This window comes from Crocodylus siamensis, chromosome 1 (assembly GCF_052110815.1).
Source record: "Crocodylus siamensis isolate JL-2025a chromosome 1, ASM5211081v1, whole genome shotgun sequence".
In the NCBI taxonomy this organism is placed as follows: Eukaryota; Metazoa; Chordata; order Crocodylia; family Crocodylidae; genus Crocodylus; species Crocodylus siamensis.
In genome coordinates this window covers 422,530,841-422,546,559 of record NC_143395.1, presented here as the reverse complement: position 1 = coordinate 422,546,559, position 15,719 = coordinate 422,530,841, and the positions used below count along the sequence as shown (strand labels likewise).

At 52.9% G+C, this 15,719-nt stretch overlaps 1 protein-coding gene across 1 annotated transcript; it reads right to left on the bottom strand.

Moving 5' to 3' along the window:
- Nucleotides 1-634: 634 nt before the first annotated feature.
- On the bottom strand, nt 635-2,983 carry LOC149875627 (hemoglobin subunit beta). Its single transcript, XM_090030996.1, has 3 exons — nt 2,831-2,983; nt 2,511-2,733; nt 635-873 (listed from the first exon to the last, which is right to left on the bottom strand). Exons 1-3 carry the CDS (start codon nt 2,920-2,922, stop codon nt 745-747), a joined length of 444 nt encoding a protein of 147 aa, XP_089887122.1. The 5' UTR covers nt 2,923-2,983; the 3' UTR covers nt 635-744.
- Nucleotides 2,984-15,719: the final 12,736 nt, after the last annotated feature.

The window sequence follows — 15,719 nt, the reverse complement described above, 5'->3', positions numbered from 1 at the left end:
TCAAAGAGATGTCCAGGCTTCACTTAAAACCTGCTTTCCAAGATCATAGTATCATATGCAATAAGGGTGGGAAGGGACCTCAGGAGGCTACATCCAATCCAACCCCCTGCTCAAAGCAGGACCAGCCCCAGCTACATCATCCCAGCCAGGGCTTTGTCTACCGGGGTCTTAAAAACCTCCAAGGATGCAGAGTTTACAACTTCTTTGGGGAACCTGTTCCAGTGCTTTACTACCCTCCTCATGAGAATTGTTTTCCCTAATATCTTCCCTTGTTGCAATTTGAACTCATTGCTCCTTGTTCTGTCATCTGCCACCAGCTCCATCCTCTTTGCAACCACCCTGCAGAGTTGAAGGCTCTTCAATTCAGTCTTCTCTTCTGCAGAGGGCTCAGTCTTCTCTTCTGCACCGTATCCCTCTCTGCAGCATGTCACTGCTCATGTGGGCTGTGCTGGGAAAGGCCTGGTGCTGGCTATTGATGCTATTTAGCATGCAGGGAACCCTGAAAACCCAGGAATGCAAGCCAGCAAATCCTGTCCTATTAATGACACATCTAAGCTCCCTGATGAGGCCTCCCCCAGAAGCCCGGACCCTCCCACCCCTTCCCAGCCCCAGCAGAGACACAAGGACATGTGCATTTCAGTGTGTGGTTTTTATTTCACTGTTACAGCCCATAAGTACCCAGAAGGCATTTCCAGGCCTGTAGCAGACCTGGAAGGAAGCAGGAGCTCTTCATCATCTGCTGCCTTAGTGGTACTTGCGAGCCAGTGCATGAGCCACCACCCCTACCAACTTCTGCCAAGCGGCATGGCAGGTGGGGGTGAAATCCCTGGCAAAGTGAGCTGCCAATACGATGATGAGGATGTCTCCCAGGAGCTGGATGGGAGAAGAAAAAAGATGCATCAGTGAATCAGCACTGCATTTCTGTGTCCAAGTGCTGGCAGTTTGGGCTGCTAGCATTCACTATTAACTGCTAGGAGATAGAAGCTGGTGCCTCTCTGAATGAGTTATTCTCCCAGATGCCCCCTCATTCCCTCTTTCTGCTACTGCTAAGATAACTGTGGTGAGGAGAGTCAAACAGAGAGACAGTCAGAGGCCCAGCCCTCTTCACAGACAGATAGTTTGGTGTTTAGGAGACCTTCCAGAGCTGAATTTTCACTGCCAGGAAAGATGTTCTATTGCCAAGAGTGCCAGAGCTCTCTCACTACCACATATAGGTTATGTTCCCTTAGCCATTTCTGCTTCTGAGCCCGTCCTTTTCTTTCTTTGCTTCAGTCCCCAACACCCTTCCCTTCATTGCTGCAGAGTGAAGTTCACCAGTCCCCCCGCAGCGGGCCAGGACAACACAAGGCCTGGGGATGATATGAGGCCTGTAGGCCAATGGGAAGCCTGAAGGGTGACATGAGTAGCATGGTCATCATAGAGGACATTCCAGTTTTCTGCTACTCTGATCTCTGTTGATACAAAACCCAATGCTTTTATGTTGTCTATTTTTCTCTTCAAGAGAAAAATAGAAGACATAAAGGTGTCTGGTTTTGTCCTGATAGAGGACAGAGGACAACTGGACTGTCCTCTATGATGGCCACCCTAGACATGAGGCCTGTAGGCCAAGACAAGGCCTGTAGGGTGACACGAGGCCTGTAGACCAACATGAGGCCTATAGGCCAACACAAGGCTTGTAGGCCAAGTCAAGGCCTGTAGGAAGACACAAGACCTGTAGACCAAACAAGGCCTGTAGACCAACACAAGGCCTGTAGGCCAACAAGGGGTCTGGAGGCCTAAAAGTTGGGCATGAATGTGGCCTATGTGGGGCTTGGAGCTTATGTGGCTCCTCTCCTTTTGTTCTCAGCCTGCTGTCTCCTCCTTGGTGCTTGGCACAGGCCTCTCACCCCCCACCCTCAAACTTCCCCTCTTCTTCTCCCCCTCCTTTTCACCTATGTCATCCATTGCTTCCATACTTTCTTCCCACCTTTCACTCTACCCCTAATCATCATACAGTCTCCATGTGCCTCTCCTCAGCCCTCTAATCCCCTCTCCTTGATGTCTTACAGGGCTCTCGTCCACCGATCTCCTCTACCCCCTCATAGTCCTCCTGACTCTGGATCCCTGTGGCATGTGGCCCGTCTAGGTCCTCCCCATCCACAACCCCAGCACTTCCTCTGGTCCGCACACTCTTCACCCCCATGCCAGTGCCCTCAACTTTATCTCACACAGCCATGCACTTGGTGTCACCTGGTTGAGCACATGGACAAGGGCCATTTAAGCCTAGTTTAGGCTGGAAAAGAGGAGATCTAAAGGGAGGGACACAACCATCCCATCCCAGGCATCAGCCACATGGCCCTGATCCTCACTTAATATCACTTGGTACCGTTGTACTGATTTCAACACAGCAAAGGATCTCACCCCATGTGAATGCAAACACTTGTATAAGCTCCTGTATAGCCCAGAGAGGGTGGTAGGGGCCTATCTAGGGGACTGAAGAGGGCCAGGGAGAAGCCGGAAATCTCACTCACCCGGAAGTTTTCGGGGTCCACGTGCAGCTTGTCACAGTGCAGCTCGCTCAGCTTGGCGAACGTGCCCTTGACGTTGTCCAGGTTCTTCACGGCGTCCCCGAAGGAGGTGAGCACCTTCTTGCCGTGGGCACGCACCTTGGGGTTGCCAGAAATAGCGGTGGGGCTGGAGAGGTTCCCGAAGTTGGAGAAGAACCTCTGGGTCCAGGGGTAGACGATGAGCAGCCTAGAGAGAGGGAGACACAAGCAGGGCCGTGGTGAACGCGGCTGTGCGCAGGAAGCCTCCGGTGACGGCTGAGCAGAGGCCCCTGGGACCAGCCTACCTGGCCAGGGCTTCCCCACCGCACTCCTCCACGTTGACCTTGCCCCACACGCTGGTGATGAGCTGCTTCTCTTCAGCTGACCACTGCACCATGGTGGCGAATGATAGCTTGCTTGGAGCTGCAGTGATGTAGGGAAGCCGAAACTGAGCTGCAGACCCCCTGGGGTACTTTTATCCTCTGCCCACAGCCCCCTCCCACTCCCGGCTGACACGGTCATTGGTCAAGCCTGGGTGGGGTCCGTGCTGGGAGGAGAGGTCTGTCCACTGCATAGGCAGTGTGTGCTGGGGTGTGGTCTTTGCACTTGGGGGGTCTCAGGACCAGCCCAACAGATGTGCTAAACTTAGGTTTGAATACTGACTCCCTTCCCCCTTCCCCTGCTGTGTGTGCACACACGTCCACCAGATCTCGCACACACACTGCTGCCTCCAAGAGATATCAGCCCCATTGCACAGTGGCTCCTTACAAGGTCCCTGACCCTTGGCTTCCCTTTCTGATGGTCAAGACTCCAGCTGAGGATTTAATTACAGCTGTGAGACACTTCAGCACATCCAACAGTACATTTAAGCAATCCAGTTCAGGGTGCAAGTTGCATTTTTGCTTGCATTTTGTATTTGAGGCATTGTCTGTGAAGGAATCATGGAGGCTCAGCAGCTCTGATTTCATCTGTAGTGTGAAGGATTCACTGCAGTCCCAAATGAAAGCAAAATTGTGCTTGGGGGTTCATGACAAACTGCAGGCTAGATATTTTCCTCAGTGAAATGGCAAAGTGTGCCATTGCAAGGACACGTGGTTTTAAGTGGAATAAAGTGTTTTCTGACCAGCAGTGATCTGGCTCACCACACTGATCTCACCACCAAATCACTGTTAAACAGGTCACCAGGGAAATGGCTTCTGGAAAATGGTTTGCTTAAGTGCAGGGTAAATAATGCGCAAACCAGGCAGAGCTCACCGTTGCTTGCTCCAGACCTTTCATAGTCTCCGTATGATGCAACGAGGACCGTGTTTCTCTTGCCTAGGGCTGGAGATGCGTGCTGTATTTGCATTTCTTTTAGCGCTCTGTGCCAGTCATTGTGGTTAGCCAGAGCTCTGGGATAAAACATCTGGATACACTCGTAAATGAAAGCAAGCCTAAGGAGGTACACATAGGATAGGACCTGAAGGGACTCAGCATCTCTTCCCCTTGCTTCACGGGGTGTTTGCTGGCCCTCTTCATGGGGTGTTTGCAGGGGGAAATGCCCAGAGATGCTCAGTCCCTTCAGGTCCTATCATTTTCAAGTAGGAGCTCAGGACTTTTGTAACTCCAGATGCTCACCTATGTCCACCCTGACTGTGCCTCAATGAAGCATTGTGGTCATATGGCCCTGATCCTCACCTGGTATCACTGTACTGATTTCAACACGGAGAAGGATCTCACCCCACATGAATCAGACTGAGCCCTGAGTTTCTGGTCCTGCACAGGACTGGGAAAGAGATCGGCCTCCCAGAGCAGCGGAGGCTAAAGCAAAACAGCCGTGCGCTTGGGACATTCAAAGGGTCCTCCAAAAACGAACACGGATGGCAGCTGGGGCTCCACAGCAATTATGCTCACTGGTGGGGCCAGTGCGTTGCTTTTTGACTGCAGGAAACATTAGCAATACCAGAGGCAAGGGCTTTCCCTGGACCATCAGAGCTACAACTTTCTAACCCCAATGTTGGCAGAGTGGGCACTTTGCTGCCCTGACCCCTCTGGAAGATAAAATACCCTTTGCCACATCCTTGGCTGGTATAATAAATAGCAAAGCCCAGGACAATCAGAGAAGGAAGACCCCTTGCCAGCAGCTGAGGGCCTGGCCGGCTTGGCTCTGTTGTGAACATTGGTATCAGCTCTCCAGTACCTTGTACCTGGTGTGGATGTTTGCACCTCATGAAAAGAGGGTCGAAAATGCTGCAGGAGCAGTGACTGTGGTGTGCACCCATTTTGCGCAGGTGAAAGTAAAGATACAAAAGCCAAGGCAACAGGACCATCTTTTTGTGCTGTTTCCACCTCTCTATACATCCTTCCTTCATGCAAGAGTAGGATCTTGGGGCTGGAGAGGGGACAACGCTTGGTCCCCTGCCCAGATGCAGGATACAGTCCCTCAACCATCCCAGGCAGATGTCTGCCCACCCTGTGTCTGGACCCATCTGGGAAGGAGATGCTTCCCTCTTTAACCATCCCACTGCTCTCTCAGTGAGGAAGACTTTTTCTCAGCTGCTTTCTCAGTCTGTTTTGCTGCAGTCCTGTCCTCTGTGGCAGCCTTGCAAGGATTTGCAAATGACTATTACGCCCCTCTCTTTAGATCTCCTTTTCTTCAAGCTAAACCCATCCAGTCCCTCCTAGCCTGCTTAAGCAACCTGGTTTGCAACCTCTCCGTCACCTTTATCACTTGCTGTGGACCTTCCTGGGGCCAAATCAGACATTTCGCCCGAGTGAGAGACGAGTTAAAGTGTCAGAGGCCTTCTGGTCTGGGTGGCAGCAGAGAAAAGCCACGGAAAGCTATGGCGTTTCCCTGGGTTTATTTACTGTATTGATTTAATCAGTGTATCTGCTGCTTTTCCCAGGAAAAGCTTGGGAGCTGCAGAACTGAGGGCAGGGTTGATCCCCAGGGAAGACCTCAAGATTTGGCCTCCTATTTAGCACATTGAAAGGGCTGCACATGAAAAAAAAAGAAAAGCAGTCATCCTCAGCTCCTCAGCTGGCATTAGTGAGTGTGGGTCCTTGCATCTGCACAGCTCGACCCTGTTCACCCCTGCCTGTTTCAGGGCAAATGCATTTGCTGTGTCCAACCCCACCAGCTCACGCTCATCCTCCATTTCAGCCGCGTGCTGCAGTCTCCCCAAAGGGCCCTTCGCTTTCATGTTTTAAAAATAAAACAGGCAGGAGAAAGCATGCAGTTGCCCCCTTTTTGCACTGATAATGATGAGGCGAGGAGACTGCAGGCTTTAGATAAAGGCACTGAAACAGCTGGCGGCTGCTGGCTGCAGTGTTTTGTGCAGAGGGGGCAGGCAGGCTCCCCGTCCCGCTGGGCTCAGTGGTCTTGCAGGCTTTAGAGGAGTTGTTTATAGGAACGGGGCATAGAGAGTTACACTACACAGATGACCACTCACGTGGGAGCCGGGTAAAATGCAGGCTCTCGGCAATGCACGGTGCAGACCAGCTATTCATGCCACAGCCGGACTGCATTAGACCAGCGGTTCTCAGCCTTTTTTGTACCAGGACCCATCTGTAAACAGCAATAACCAGTCCCAACCCCTGACCTGCTGCCCCCGGACCCTACAGTGTGTAGGGCAGGGGAGGGCCCAAGCAGCCCTTTGCAAGCTGAAACTCTGCAAGGAAAAGGGGCACCCACATTTTTTCTCTTTAAAAGGGAAATCCACTTTGAAATTTTTTGAAGCCATTTTTAAAGCTTGTTTGCAACCCTCTCATATACTTTCGCAACCCCTGGGTTGAGCAACGCTGCACTGGAGGACCCAGTGAGGTTCTCCCATTCATTCTGTCATTCATCCCGTGGCTCCTGTTTGCTGCCTGCAGCGGCCCCCAAATCAGTCTGCACACCTGAAAGGATCCCTGAGCTTGCCTTTTCCTTCTGCAGTGGCTCTGGTGAGTGGCCCAAAGGGGCTTGCGTATGAGGAGGGCCTGAAGGGGCCAGGCGTGGTCAGTTTAGAGAAGAGATGCTTGAGGGGAGACATGGAAAGGGCTTACACAATACTGAATGATGAAGAGAAAGTCAACAGGGATTTACTATTGACCGCCTCAGTCTACAAGAATGAGGGTTCACACCATGAAATGAGCAGGCAGCCAGTTTTAAGTCAATAGCAGGAAGGTATGTATCGCCCACTGATATATTTGGGGCAACAGCGCGGAGAAGCCGAAGCGGGGATGTTATGCTGAGAAAACAGATGGGAACGTTAGGAGAGAACAGATGCAGAAATACCCACTGTCCCTCCTTCGGCTTGCCTTTCCAGAGGGTACCGAGAACAACAGCTACTGGTATTATTGAGAAGCAAGGATGTTTGTGGGTGCAGCAGTCGGTGCAATAAACGCCGTCACCCACAAACATCCTTGCTTCTGGCATCTTTCCAGGCCCATCGTGGCTACAACATCACCCCCAAACTACAAATCCTTGTATTATTGTTATTACTAATGCATGGCTTTTTGCAGTGCTCTTAAAGGTACTGGATCTGTGGGTCTCAACCTTTTTAGATCCAAGGCACCCCTGGATAGACTTGGAAAATGCTAGCTTTTAGTTGTTGCCCTTTTTTCGACTCCAGAAAAATAACAGAACGGGTTTTTTTTCTGGTGTGAAGAACTCCTGTCAGACCCCAGAGGAGCTAGTCTTGTGTCTAACTTGCATTTAAACACACTGGACTTGACTCTCAGGGGTGCTTAGCACCTGCAGCTCTCTTTACCTGTGCACCCAGGGCCACATTCAAGGTTTATGGGGGCTGCGGCTGGAAAGCCCTCCTGGGACCTGGCTTGCAAGGCACGTAGGGCAAACCTGAGCCTGGGAGAAACATGGGTTTGGGCACGTGGAGAGTTTCACCTACTAAGTCACTTCAATCTGATCTCAATGCCAAGCCTGAGGCCTGGCAAGTCCTCCCGTGCCTTCCGCCTGGTGCCTCATTTGCACCTGTGCAGAGGGACCTGTGTGCTCAGGCATCTTGGAGCACCTGCTCCGGGTCGGTACCAAGGTCATAGACCCCAGGGTGGGCCGGATGCTGCGCCTACAACATCCCTGTCCCACTGGAAACCTCCATGAAGATGCTACCGCAGCCCTGGGCAGCCTGTTGCGCTCCCCACCGCTCTGCCGTGACACCGCAGCCTCCAGAGAGGGGGGCACAGCCCCGCCCCGGCATTGCCTGTGGGCTAAGAAGCCCAGCAAAGGCTGCTCCGGGCTGCCCGACTCAGGGCAGAGGAGAGCAGGGAGGAGAGATGGGGGCTGGGGAATCAGTGGCAGCACCCCTCCAGGAGCCCCCCACTACATCTTCTGGGGTCTGGCCATCGATGTCTCCGGCGCCGCTTCGTGCACCTGCCCCAGCTGGGGACCTCCCAGCTTGGCAGCGACCACCCAGCGGTTGCAAGGAGCCAGCTACAGACTGCAGCCGGATCAGTCTCTTGGCTGCTGCTCCTATCACTTGTCAGCAGCTCACCAGCACCGCGCATGCAGAGAGTTGGGGGCCAGATAGACACCCGCACCCATGCTCCTTGGAGAGCCTGATAAAGACCCAGGGATGAGGTATGTGGCCACCCAAAGAGATACAGCATGCTGCAGCCTGTTGCTTTCCTGGTTTGCTTTGAACCGTGTGGCTGAGCTGTAGCCCACAGTCTGACCCCCCGGCGCCTCGTGGCTCTAGACCAACAGCAGTCAGCTTCAGGGGTACACATTGCGGGTGCCTTTTCTTCCCCTGGCTTCTGGGGTGAGTGGGTGAGGCCTGACAGGCACCCCGAGGGTTGCATCTGAGCACTGCATCCTTTGCACCTGGCACCCTTTGCACCTGAGTGCTGCAACGGCGGTATCTGAACGAAGGGTTCAGATTCAAGCTGCCACGATTTCTGCATGCCTTTTTGCCCCTTTGGAAATAGGTCCCCTCTGCCATGTTCGAGTGCCTGGCTGAAGCTTTCCCCTGCTCCCCCGTGCAGGTAACCTGGCTGTGACTGCACTGGAGGTCTCCTAGGCAGGTCTGGAGCAGGACTCAGGCCTGCAGAGGAAACCTCCCTGGGTGCGGGTTTCATTGCAGCTGAGGTCTGTCAGCAAAAGCACGGCGGTGGGGGGGGGGGTGAAAGTATCATCATACCCCTTTATACATCCATGGTGAGTCCACACCTTGAATGCTGTGCCCACCTCAAGCAGGAGACAGGAGAGCTAAAGAAGGGCAACTGGGACAATTTGGGGCTTGGAGGCACTTCCACATGTGGAGAAACTAAAGGGGCCAGGGCTGGTCAGGGTCAAGAGACACTTGAGGGGGGCACATGAGAAGGGCTGACAAATACAAAGTGGTGAAGAGAAAGTTAATAGGGATGTATTCCTTATTCTCAGCAGACAAGAACAAGGGGTCACAGCATGAAACCAGGAGGCAGAAAGTTTGCAACTAACAGCAGGCATTTCTTCTTCCCCCAGCATAGCATTGAAGGGGGGAGCTCATTGCCCCCAGATGTGCGGGATGCTGAAAATTCAGCCAGATTCACCAAGGGAATGGACACATCCTTGGAGGAAAGGGGCATTGGTCGCTACTGAGCTCGGGAGTGAGGGGCATGGCCTCAGCATCAGGCATGCCTGGACCCTCAATGCTGGAGGCTGCAGAGGAGAGAGGAACAGGGGGAAAGCCTCTGGGCACTCTCCCTTTCAGCATCTCCTCTCTGCTGCTGCGCAACAAGATGGACCTATGGTCTGACCAGTTCTTGCATTTTAAAGAGGGACCTGAGCTTTCCCCGGGGCTGGGGCCAGGGGTTGGGTTTTGCTGGTTGGACTGGGTGTCCTGGAAAGCCCTAGCCCAGCTCCCATGCAGTCTCAGCCCCGGTTGTTCGCTCCCCAGCCTCTCAGCTCTTCTGCTACCTTTCTCATTCCCCTTGTCCCAGGTTTTCCCCTTTTCAAACCAGTCTCTTGGCACCGGGGCTTCTTTGAAACAGCAGGGAGTCTCCACGTGCTGTGACCTGGGTTCAAAAGGGGCTCAGGTGCAAAGCGGCATGTTGCTTTCTCTGGAGCTGAGACAGTACAGATCCACGAGTAACCTATTCCTTCCCAGTGTACCAGTCAGCTGGGGAAACTGAGGCACGCCACTTAATTGTCACATAAATGTACTGCAGGCAGAAGTAGGCCAAACAACACCACTGTGTGCCCCCATGGGCCAGTGCATGGTCCTGGGGGGAGGCACCCCTGACCTGGGTAGTGCCCTGAATCTCTGGAGCAATGTTATGGAACCAGGACCCCAGCAACTTGGGGACATGAGTCCTAGCGGGGGTGGCTTGCAGGGGGGTACGGGGGATCTCCATGGGTTTGGGGATTTTTGCCACAGCTCTGAGCACACAGCTCACGTCATGGCTGCAAGCAGCAGCACTGAGTACAATGCACTTCATAAAGATCCAGTCTGCCACCGTCCACGTGGAGTCCCTTTAGGGTTGCAAAAAGCCCAGTGCATGAAACACTGTAAGGGGTCGTGTATGCATGACGTGGCTGTGATGGTCCAGAAATGATGGGAAGATTTAGGATTTCTTAGGGCAATCTCTTTTATTGGACCAAATCTGTAGCTGGGGTAGAGTTAGACAAGCTTGGGAAGGCAAGGCCCTCTGAAGGAGAGCCTTTGCTGGTAAAGACCTGCCGAAGGCTTTGGGGATCTTTCATAGATTTCATAGATTTCATAGACATTAGGGCTGGAAGGGACCTCGGGAGATCATCGAGTCCAGCCCCCTGCCCAAAGGGCAGGAAGTCAGCTGGGGTCATAGGATCCCAGCAAGATAAGCATCCAATTTACTCTAGCAAATTTACTTTGGGCAACATGCCTTGCAGTTGAGCAGCACAGAGCTGACTGTGTCGTTTTAGAAATAGGTTACAGAAGCTCTTGCAAGGGCAGAAGTGCTGGAAGGGTTTGGACAGGGTGGATTCTGCCTCAGGCAGGGGTCGGACTAGGTGGGACCCCCGGAGCTCCCTTCCAGCCCCATGGCTCTAGGGTCCTGTGACTGAAAGGAGCAGCAGGATGCAGCCTTGTCTCCAGCAGTCCTGCAGGTTGCACTAAGGTTGTGCGTGTGTGTGTGTGTGTGTGTTTGTGCACAAGGGTGGTCTGCTGCTTAGCTCTGCAGCATGCCCCCCCCAGCTTCTCTCTGCAGCGCCAGTCCCTGCTGCGCCATCCCCAGCCGTGTCCCCCCTACTGCAGGAAATTGAGGGCTCCCAGATGCAATGTCCAGCTCAACAAGTTTCCATGTAGCTGCCCTCCTGCCTGGCCATCCTCTCCCCAGTGCCGCACGCACTTGATGTGAAACCCCCGTTGTGCCAGTCCAAGGGGAAAGGGAAACATTTCCTGCCGGGAAAAGCCAAAGGTGTCTTTGCTTTCAAGGCCTCCCAGCACCACCCTGGCTTCAGGAGGGGGTATCCCTCGGTGCACGGGAGCATCCCTCAGTAGTCACTGAAAGCAACTCCTGCAAACCCATTCGGTTGCATGGACAAGTCTCCTGCAGCTGCTGCCATGATCAAAGAGACCCCTGTTTCACCCCCTACGGAGGGCAAAGCCCTACGCATGCCCTATGCAGCCCTGCTGTGGGGAGCAAGAGGAGGGCTAGCGGGGTTTTCATTACTGAGATCAGAGAGGGTTAAACTCTGCTACAGGGCAGGCACCAGCCTCCCCCTCCCTGGGGGTGTCTGTATGGGGAGGCTACCCCGGATTCCCTACCACAGAGAAGCAGGACCCTTTTTGCAAGCAGCTGGGCTGGCCCAGTGTTGCCAGGTGTACAATAATGATTGTGTTTCTACAATAATTTCAACTCTTGTATGATCTGCAATCAATAATAGTAAAAGTGTCCAAAATTTATGGTAATTTTGATGCAGCTAATTGATGCAATGCATGCAAAACCCAAGTCACTCTCGGGGAGTCTTAACTGACTTTTCAGTTTGCTGTCAGCACTTTCTTATGACTGTTTGCCTGGACATAAAAAAAAAAAAATGCTTCCACTTCTCAGTGCTCACTCCCTCCCTGCCAATTGACAGTGAGTGATATAAAGTAAATAGGAAGAGCGCTTATTTGTACACTTATTTGAACGGTGTTTTTTTTCAATGTAAGAGAGTTTTTCGGCAAATACGATAATTGTGAGCTTCCAACACAATAATTTCATTTTTAAGACCTGGCAACGCTGTGCTAGCCAGAGGCATAGGCAGGGTTTTGGTCTAGGTGTCCCTGAGCTCAGGGTGGCAGGTGAGACCCGCTGGGAGACCATCTTCCCAGCTGTTGCCCCAGCACCGCTGCAAACCCAGAGGAGCTAATGGAGTGACTCCTTGTTAGTGCCAGGGTAGCTGGGAACTGACGTCCCATCCCCATCTGTAGCACAAACCCTATTGCCAGCCGAGTTCCCGTGCTTTTGACCCTCTGTTCCCAAGGGCATCGGTGTTCCCAGCCCTCCTGGCCTGGCTGAGCTGTGCTTGCAGCAGCTCAAAGGGATGGGAATTGGATTTAACCACCCTGGAGACCCTTGGGTCTTGGGGTGAGCTGAGGCCTGAGCTGCAGGGTGCTTGTACATATGCCCAGCAGCGCACAGCCCAAACAGGTCTCACAGGGTCCTTCTTCTCCTGGCAGCTGCTGTTCCTAGCTGTTACTAGAGCAAAGGGGCACCCATTAAAATTAGCAGGCAGCAGGTTTAAAACAAACAAAAGAAAGGACTTTTTAAAAGCAATGAGTCGTTAACTTGCGGAATTCGCTGCTGCAGGAGGCGCTGAGAGCAGAGAGCAGCGCCTGGTGCGACGAGGGACTGGATTAATTCATGGGTGATTGATCTGTCCAGGGCTATTGAACAAGAGGGTTGGAGAGGTTTCCTCTGGTGTCTCTGACCCAAAGATGGTGCAGGCCCGGGAGGGTATTGAATAGGGGATGGGGTGGATCCACTCTGTACTATACTCTGTATAGTACCTGCTTCTTATGAGCCCACACTGAAAGGATCTCCATGTGCCCAGCTAAGAGGGGCCAGTTTGATGCTGTCTGTATCGTATCCACTTCTGAAGGGATGTCCATGTGCCTTGCTAGGAGGGGAGGGGGGGCAGACCCCAGGCTTTGTATACCCAGCAGATCATTGCCTTGGGGGGGGGGGTTACTCTGGGATCCTTGCCTACGAGATTCAGGAAGGATCTGTTTAATAGGGGACTCAACCCTCCTCCTGCTTGGGGATCATGTCCAGGCAGGGGCTGCCTTTGCAAACTCAGGCCATAGCAGGGGAAGCTCAGCCCGCAGAGTCTGCTGAGTCACGGGACCCCATCCACAGGGCCTGGGGTACCAGCCGACGCCGAGAGCCTGGGGCCCCTCGATAACCGCCCCTGCTTGCAGAGAAACATGACTCAGGTGAAGATAAGTCACCCAGATGCTGGATGTGCTGCGTCACCAGCCTGACTCATCACAAAATTAGCCCTGCAAACACAGACGCGCTGTTTATTTTTCAGCAATGTTATATTTCTTGTTACACGGGTAGGTGGTGCCCCCTCCCCCCACCGCTTTGTTATTTCCAAGCATCTGAATTATTTGCACACTTGAAAGAGCAGGCACTGGTGTGTGTCACCATGGGTCAATGCATGGCAGTTTGGGGGCAGTTTCTAGGGGATTTGGCACCATCTCTAAAATCAGCAACCCCTATCTGTGTGGGCACCCTCATTCACCAGCTGCTTTGGAAACCCTTGTTCTCATTTAGCAACAAAAGAAAATAAATGAATACAGAGCAAAGGTCTGAGACACAGGGCATGTCTACATGTGTATTTACACACGGCTAAACTTAATGCACCTTTTTTTAAGGCTCATTAAGGCGATTTAGGTGTGCATCTACTTGTGGACACACTAATGAGAATTAAGGCACATTAATTTTAGGCGCGAATAGCTAAGTTGCATTAGCGCACATGCAGATGCACTAAAGCACATTAATGCAGTGTGTATCCTTTGATGCATACTGCTTTAATGCGTATTAGCATGTCTACACATGTGCTAATGTGACTTAGTTATTCACACCTAAATTTGATACCTATTTTATGCACATATCAAATTTAGGCTCACATAGCCTTCAATCACCTTTTTAAAGGAGCATTAAGAACATGCACGTGCAAACACACACCCTTAACATGCCTTAAAAATGGTGATTTTTGGCTAAGCCCACTTAAAAGAAGCACATGTAGACGTGACTACAGAGTCCTCTCCTCCTGCACTCCCTGAGCTCCAGAGACCTCACAGCCATCAGCACGTGGCTGTAAAGAAAGCAATGGGGGTGCTGGCCTGGGAAGTGATTGCTCCCTGCTGAAGAGTAGGGAAACTGAGACACAGAGCAGTCACCAGCTGGCCCCAAGCCCTGTACAAACTTAGTGGCAGATTTGGAAGGGCAACCCTGGCTTCCTGACTGGTAGCCTCAAACTTTGCCCATATAAATATCACCCCTGTGCAGGCTTCGTGTCTGGACACAGGGTCTTTTTGCCACAAGTGACTAAGACCAGCCAGGATCCAGACCCTCCTCCACCAGCTCCAGTCAGACCCCAAAACAGAGCGAGGTGTGTGGGGCAATTGCCTACGACCACCAAAGGGCAGCTCCTGCTCTCTGGAGTATTGGGGCAAAGGTGGGAACTAGAAACTAGGAGGCAAACTCAGTTCCCAGCTGCACTGGTGCTAATCCAGAGTCACTCCACTTGTTGCTCTGGATTCGCAGCAGAGCCAGGAACTGGACAAGGGTCGATAGAGTCCGAAAGCCCCCCCTGGTTGGGTAGAGATGTATCTTGGGGGTGTTTCTGCATGGAAACCAGGCTGTTCTCAAAGGAAACTTCCTCCCCAAAAGTGTCCCAGCTTGCTTCAAACTCAGCTCAGCCTCCCCAAATGGCTGCACTCTTCTCAGGGGCTTCTCCAGGACTGGCTTTCAGCTGAGCTCCCTGCATCAGGAGCAGGAGGGATGGTAAAGCCAGGCACTGCTCTGGGTTCACCTGGAAAGCCACCTGGACCTGAGTCCCCTGCACCCACCAGCCCCTCCTCCCACCCTGACCAGCTCCTCAGGATATGGTGCATATGATAGGACTACAGACTGGTTTGTGTTGCATTCACAGGGTATCAGCCTCAGGAGCAAGGAGGGTGGCTACATTGCAGGGCAGGACCCTACCCCCTGCTGCAGGGCAGCAGGATGGACTGGTAGCCAGAGCACCGGGCTGGGAGTCAGGAGACGTGGGGGTCAGGTGCTATCCCCATGTTGCCTGCTCCAGCTAAGCCAGCATTTTCATGTCAGCAAGGTGGGCCTGGTACCTGGCTCTGCTCAGTGCCCTGAACTCGGCTGGGTCACGGTCAGGTCCTGCTGTGGTTTGTGTCTGTGTGGACACAGGGTAACTCCCCAGGAGCACTGGAGACAACCCCCGTGGGCAGGGACGTGCCTGTCGGCAGCGTCTGGCCCAGTTCCTTGGTGTCTCACCGGTAAAATAGAGGGGTGGGGTATTCACCCACCACTGGGACATGCTTAGAGATGGAAGAAGGGTGAGACTCACCCCTGTGCAGGGCCAGCAGGGTACAAGGCACAGAGTGAGACAGAAATCCAGTGCAAATGGGACTCGCATGGGACTGGGAAGATGCCCAGGTCAGTCCTGGCTCTGGGGGTGGGTGGATACCTGCCGTAGTGCTGAGTGTTAGCAATGGCTTAGACCTCACATTAAAATAGGGGGAGAGGAGAGAGATGCAAAAGCTTGAAGCTGCAGGAGCAGGAGGAGTGTAGGGAAACAAGGGGCTGAGAGAAACAAAGATGGGGAGATAAGAGTGGGATTGGTTATCTCTTCTACCCAGACGCACACTTAGCAGCCTGGCCCTACTTCTCTGCTGATGCAACAAGCACCCGAAGAGCTGAGTCCAGCTCTCTTCGTTGTTCCCTGCAGGCAAACTCCCTGGTGAGTCTGACTCCCCTGCCATGGCAGGAAAGAGTACTGGGGTCAGATGAGTGTTAGCAATGGCTTATACCTCACAGTAAAATAGGGAGAGCTTTGAGATGCAAAGCTTGAAGCTGCAGGAGCAGGAGGACAAGGTGTACATCCAGCCTCCTCTTAAACCCCCCCAGGGTAGGGGCCAGCACCACTTCTCTTGGAAGTAGGTTCCAGATCCTAGCCGCCCTGAAGTCGCGCCTCCTGATGTCTAGCCTAAATCTCCCCTCTATCAGCCTGTAACCGTTATTCCTGGT

What these genes read in the sequence shown, in the direction of transcription:
- LOC149875627 (XM_090030996.1), bottom strand. Translation starts at nt 2,922, where the DNA reads ATGGTGCAGTGGTCAGCTGAAGAGAAGCAGCTCATCACCAGCGTGTGG. An exon ending in GGTGGGGAAGCCCTGGCCAG is followed by an intron (nt 2,734 to 2,830) that starts GTAGGCTGGTCC and finishes CCCTCTCTCTAG; the next exon opens with GCTGCTCATCGTCTACCCCT. An exon ending in TGGACCCCGAAAACTTCCGG is followed by an intron (nt 874 to 2,510) that starts GTGAGTGAGATT and finishes TCTCCCATCCAG; the next exon opens with CTCCTGGGAGACATCCTCAT.